This window comes from Patella vulgata, chromosome 8, assembly GCF_932274485.2.
Source record: "Patella vulgata chromosome 8, xgPatVulg1.2, whole genome shotgun sequence".
In the NCBI taxonomy this organism is placed as follows: Eukaryota; Metazoa; Mollusca; class Gastropoda; family Patellidae; genus Patella; species Patella vulgata.
Window position 1 is genome coordinate 17,067,386 of NC_065886.2, and position 6,726 is coordinate 17,074,111.

The 6,726-nt window shown below is 34.6% G+C and overlaps 1 protein-coding gene across 1 annotated transcript in view; it reads left to right on the top strand.

Annotated features, from left to right (window-relative positions):
- LOC130014092 (uncharacterized) overlaps positions 1–4,144 on the top strand; it is a 53,722-nt gene extending 49,578 nt beyond the window's left edge. The window contains exons 3-6 of the mRNA XM_056102973.1: positions 669–764; positions 1,458–1,795; positions 2,297–2,501; positions 2,859–4,144. Of these exons, the coding sequence (XP_055958948.1) occupies positions 669–764; positions 1,458–1,795; positions 2,297–2,501; positions 2,859–3,136 (917 nt within the window). The 3' untranslated portion in view covers positions 3,137–4,144. The remainder of the gene's footprint in view (positions 1–668; positions 765–1,457; positions 1,796–2,296; positions 2,502–2,858) is intronic.
- Positions 4,145–6,726: the final 2,582 nt, after the last annotated feature.

Here is a 6,726-nt window from a genome sequence, read left to right on the forward strand (position 1 = left end):
GATTTTATTTAGCAATCCAGTTGATTTTGGTATCAAATATATTTACTGATTACATTGGAAAATTACTCAGGGAGCATTCTTATTTTCTAAATCGTTTTGACAACGGTTTTCAATCAAAACAATCATTTTAATTTCAGGAACTGTGAAAGGTGGAACCCAGATTCAGTCGTTCACAAGTGTTGGCAGAAATCAGCAAGCTACAGCATCTGGTCTAAATTTAGCCCATAATACATTACTTTACTTGACGGTGATGTCAACCAATGGCGCCGGACTAACAACTGTCAGCCAATCAGAGAGTATTGTTGCCGATATGACTCCGCCAATAATATCAGAGATGAACGATGGTATAGGTAAGAAATTAAATGTTGATTGTTGGGTACTTTAATGGAAAATATTACTGCCCACCACAATGAAAAATCAGCTATTTAAATAAAATTGACAGAAGCCTATGTTATTATCAGAATGGTTATCCACACCAAGTTCAGGGTTAAAACTTGCTTATTACATGACAGTTTTTTTTACTGTTTACTAAGCCAGTCACAGTTAACATTTGATCAAAACCACGTAACCTTTGTCATCAGAACTCTGAAGGACGAATTCGCATCAACTCGAGTGTTTCTTGTCTGTCTTTCTCTTTTGTTGATTTAAATATGTTTTGATCATTTTAGAGAATGATGTAAATTTCCAGCTAACCAAACTCATATCAGTTAACTGGAAAGTAGGAGATCCAGAATCAGGAGTAGAATATTGTCAATGGGCTATAGGTAATACTTCACTATTTTCAACGTTGGAATAACGTAATTTGTTAATCAGTTATAGACAAGATTCCCCTCGTGGCCCACTCTATGGCGAATGCCCGTCTTTATTAGCCCACCAAATGTAGAACAGTAGGACGTTAAATCCAATTTCATTTTGCATTACAACATATAACAAATACCGTATCTCTATGTATGTAACCTAAGTCGACGGTTGGCTGTAATTATTGTTAATTTCTACAACATACAATCTACTATTTGTATCAACAAGAGAACATGTAGGCAGGGGCGGATCCAGGAATTTTTGCAGCAGGGGGTTTGCCAGGTTCCTGAGACAATGTATCCCCCCCCCCCACCTCATGGTCTCTATCGTCATTTGGGCGTATATACATACACATTAAGCTTTTTAAACAGAGAAATTCAACACCTCGTTTGACGTCAATTTTTATTATGAATTAATACAATGACATTGTGATTCAATCTCATGGGTGCAAAGCATTAATTGTGATATCACATAATGTTTATATCATTATCTCGTGCTTTAAGTGCCCATCCTGTCCCACATCTGACGATAAAGGACAAAGCACACGGCCGAGAAACTTTTCTCATAAAAGTGTTGATTTACAAAAACTTTATGTAGCTGAGCAGGGGCGGGGGGTTATTTAATTATTGACACGTTTATTCATTTGTTTTACATACTAGGTTCAACGCATGGCGGTGTTGATATACAGCCATTTACTCCTGTACCAGATAAACAATCATTTGCTCAAGTAGAACTCCCCGTTGATCAAATACAGAACTCTAAACAAGTTTATTCTACTGTAAGATGTTATAATAAAGCTGGGTTACCAACTACAGCTACTACTGATGGCGTTCTTCTGGTTATAAACAAAATGGCTGCCATATCAGAGGGGCAAATCGCTATTCATCAAGATGGAGTATCTGCATATCCGGTGAAGGATGATTGTTATCCATTGACTAATAGTTTACGATTAAAATGGGATTTAGAAAATACCAGAATTGGTACCAAGTCTATACAGGTATTCAATTTTTAAGAAAATGAGAAATTCCAGACAAATGGACTTTTAATCTTATCTGTGCACATTTGAACGCCAAGAATTAGCAGTGTCTTTTTTCATAATAAAACGAGTTAGTGTTTCGGTTTAGAATAAGCACCCTGACTGAAAAACTGATCAGCCGTAGATATTAGCCAGGCTGCTACATCGATGCTGCTTAATGGGCCCCACAGATTAACTTTTTTGTTCTGCAAATGAAATTGTTGAACATCTGTTTTAAGCTTTAGAAAAATAAATAAAGGTTTTGAAAAATATGTCCTATTTAGTGTAAATGTCTTATGTAAACAATGCACGCACCATTGTGCCAATGATTGACGCCGTGTGATGTGACGTCAGGTGTTGAAAGCAGTCATCATTTACAGAGTTATTGGAAAAATTTCTTAATCCTCTGTGAAACAGATTGTCTTCTTTACACGATTTACATTGGTCGTTACAAGTATTAGATTTATGTTCTTTTATTACCAGGTATCGGTGTATGGTCCAGGTTATAATTTAGATAAGGAAGTTCGAGTTTCAGAGATCGGTTATAACCAGGCTAAATTAAGAAGTTTATCACTACAACCTAACTCTAACTATAATGTTAGTGTTTCTACTATTAATGTATTAGGAAGACAAGACAATTCTATATCAACAGTAATATCATCTGTAGCACAACCTCCAATTTTACAAGGTTTGTATAAGTCATTCTGCCAATAGAAAAATTTCAAATTTGATCTATGATGTGTAAAATTATCCACGGGTTACAAAAAGTCTTTACTTTTTTATTGGATTATGTCAGAAATTGGATTTCGTTTGAGCATCTTTAATTTCGTTTATGAAGTGGAGTTCGAAAAAACTTTAGTTCAACTATTCAGCTGTAAATTTGCATCGATAGCGCGTTTAACCGGATGTTTTGGCCCTGTTTTTAGAAATATGCTCATTTTCTTAATATTATTTGAATGAACTGTGCAGTGTGACTACTGGTTTTTATTGAATGGTATATTCTGAATAAATAAAGTTACTATTATTACTATTCTATATATTTCAGCGGGTTCAAAATTATTAATTGCCCGATCATTTGATGGTAAATCTATGGAAATGTCATGGAGAGATTTATTTACGTCCCCATGGAAGAACCTGTATTATGAAGTCAGTTTAGGAACATCGCCAGGAGGAGCGGACGTTATACAATGGCAAGAGACAAAAGTTGCTTCCCTTACCATCGAGATGCCTGATATATCGAAGTTACCAAGAATATATTTAACAATATCAGCTGTGGACCCCTGCGGTCTTTTCCTACATTATAATCATACTATTGTACTTTAACATACTGAAATTATTAATTCCAAATATCTTTGTAGATGTTACAATATTACCTATACAAATAACATCTTGTTGCCAATCTTTATAATTTGTTCCTATATTTTCATACAATAGATATATAAATATTAAACCCCACTGTGTTTCCCGTCATTATACTTATACAGCAAGAATATTCAACGTTGGATAGTAGATCTTTATAATTCTTTCCTATATAATTATAGTGGCTGCTGTAAGTAGTTTTCCTATATTATGATTAGATATATTACAGTGCCGGTTAGTATTTCCTATCTAATTAGGGGCGGTCTAGAATAGTTGTCAACCGGGTTTCAAGCGTTTCGTGTCGCTTCTTGGTGTATATATTCCACCGGGTGCCATTTGGGAAAAATCACAAGTATAGTTTTCTAGGTGTCAACTATTTACCTAGAAACGTCAAGTTTTCTGGGCAGTCCCCAATACATGTTCTATTAACACCATGATGACTAACTATCTTGTTATAAATTTCCATTTGACCTAATTAGAAAATACAGTTGCATCGAAGATGTTCGAGTTCGGCCGTATGTAAAATTTAAGACGAAGCTTCTATTCCATCGCTGATTGTATAAATTCATAGCAATTTGTTTACAGATTTTAAGTATTCAAGGATTTTCTATAATTTATCGCGTGTAAGTTTTTTGGGGGGAATTTGATAGAATAAATTGCATCTTATTTTTTTCTTCTGAAATAATATATTGATAATCACGGGACAAAAATGTAAGTATCTATTTAAAAGGTATATATTTACTGCATTCCTGACCTTTTTTGAAATTTCTTCCTTGTTCTTTCAGTTTAGCTTGTTTAACAGAGCGTTTGCACTGGGCATAACCCTCATCCACGTGCTGTATTATTTGGCCTAATTATGTTGGATTGTTGCTCAAAATAAACTGAAACCCATCCTCTTTTATTTGTGTCAAACATGTCATGTGGTTGTATGTACTGATTTATTTTATTGGATGTATAAAAAGCTTAAGCCAGTGTTGTGTTTTGGTCCACATAGTAAACTAAGATTCAATCTTTAGAAACATAAATTGAATTGTGTAAATATTACCAATCATTAATAACACATCAGGTGAATCAAATTCAATATTTTATTTTGGCCAAATCTAAAGAAGATTAGCCCCTCATAACATCTATGTAGGTTTATACAATTTGCCTGGCTCGCTAGCCTGGAGGTCGGGTGTTCGATCCCTGCATTAATAACACATCAGGTGAATCAAATTAAATATTATATTTTGGCCAAATCTAAAGAAGATTAGCCCCTCATAACATCTATGTAGGTTTATACAATTTGCCTGGCTCGCTAGCCTGGAGGTCGGGTGTTCGATCCCTGCATTGGCCGAGAAAGTTCATCTGGATTTTCCGACGTGGTTTCCCTTGTCAGTGGTGCAGGACGGAGGGCCTCACAAGGACAGCTGTCTAGTCCTTGTGATGAGACGAAAAACCGAGGTCCCGTGTATACATTGGAATGCACGTAAAAGATCCCTTGGCAGTTGGAATTCGATATAAGAGTAGGCGATAGTGCCGCTGCCCGGGCAAAATTTCCCTTATAGCACACTGTATGGTGTATGCCCGTCTTCATTAGCCCAATATAGGAGCAGAACAGTGGGACGTTAAACCCCATTTCATTTCATTTCATTTATACAATTTGCCCTTTAGCCAAGGCTGTCAATTATTGCTATAAATCTAACCGCCTCCAAAAATTATACATTTATCTACCATATACCTAAAGGTTTTCACTAGAGTGGTACTCCTGCTCCTCTTTTGGATCCACCGCTGGCTATATGACGTAAGAATTATAACGTCGGCTTCCACCGGGTGATCTATAACGATATAAAGGATCCAATATGTGAAATGGTTAGAACTTAACTTATCAATATGAATAATTTTTGGACCTGACAGTGTCCGGTTTTAAACTGAAAATTTAATGTGGTATGTTTATACTACGTCATCGTGAGAATATAACTAAGGTAGTAGAATTGATTGCTCTAAATAAAATGTAGCGCATAAAGCAGGGTGACAGCTCTGGAGAGGCGCTAGACACTGTTTTACATTGTTTTTATAAGTTTTAAATCTTAATCCATTAGTCCATTTCGATAAGTTTTGATTCCCGTGGAATTGATGAAACAAATAATAATCGATTCCCGAAAAATGTCGCACAAATCATTGTTTTAATGCATTATTCATTCAGAAAAAATTAGGAGTCGTATAAAGGTACTTAGTCGGAAACTTAATATCGTGACATTTTGGCGTTGATTTTTAAATTGTATGATCATGATTTCCATATGGCAGTCACTTTGCCACCGAAAATACTGAACATATATGGACATAACTACTATATACTCATTATACATTATTACCTGGCTAACACTTTAATTTTAGTCTATAAAAGGAGCCCATCTTCAAGTTACAATTATTTAGGATGTTTAATCGAAAGCGAAAATAAGGTGTTCATAATCATGACACTTAATATGCAAGTTTTAAGATGCATTATGTAAGAGCTAAATCTGACTATAATACGTCTTTCTTTTTTTCGCTTCAAATGATATATAAACTATTACTTATGCATTTATTAGCATAACAAATCTATATTAAACTCTAGGACATCGGGTGGCAAAGATTTAGAAGGATTAAAATACGAATGTCCTGTCCCGTTGCTACGATAATAAACGATCCGCGCTACATCTTCCAACACCGATAATTTCGCAAAGAATAGAGTAATTTTAATGAACTTTTTAACATATTCATTTTTCATTATCTTTTTTCAAAACCATTATAGCAAGAATGGCCATCTCTTTATGTAAATTTTGGCGAGCATGTAAAAGATACCTTGGCAGTTGTAATTCGATATAAGAGTACGCCGTAGCGCCACTGTCGTAGCCAAATGTTCCCCATTGCACACTGTATTCGTCCAGTCGGAGCACAACAGTAAGAAGTTAACCCCCATTAGATTTCATTTCATTTTATGTAAATCTTACATAATGCATCTTTAAGTAAATGTCATGTTATTTGATACACAGAGAACCGATCTTTTCCTAGACAACTGATTTAATAGCATGGGCGTTGCTATTTATGAAATCATATTGCGTTTGACATTCAGTTAAAGCACGACATCTATCTTTATTTATTTCTTCTTAACTCACTGAAGTTGGATGTATTAATTGAAGGCTACAATAAACCGAAGTAAATAATGGCAAATGTTATGAAAAGATTAATTGTGGGTTTACTGTTATGTTTTAATTTTTATGAAACACAGGCCAGGTAAGTATTTAATGACTTTATTTCAGAATATTTGTTAAATTATATTGATTTATCTTATTATTTCATGCGTGGAATTAATTTAAAAATGATAATTTCACAGTATTACACTATCAAGTTCAAAAGTTTGGCATTTATTAATCCCAAATCTATTGTCCCTGTATATTTTGAGTAGATTAAAAATGAAACTTAATTCTCAATTGTCCCAGCCCTAGTGTTATAAATAATCTCGAACATGAGATCTGTCATAGTATATGTGCCGGTCCTTAACTTCTTCAAGGACAATTCAATTCTAACAACAC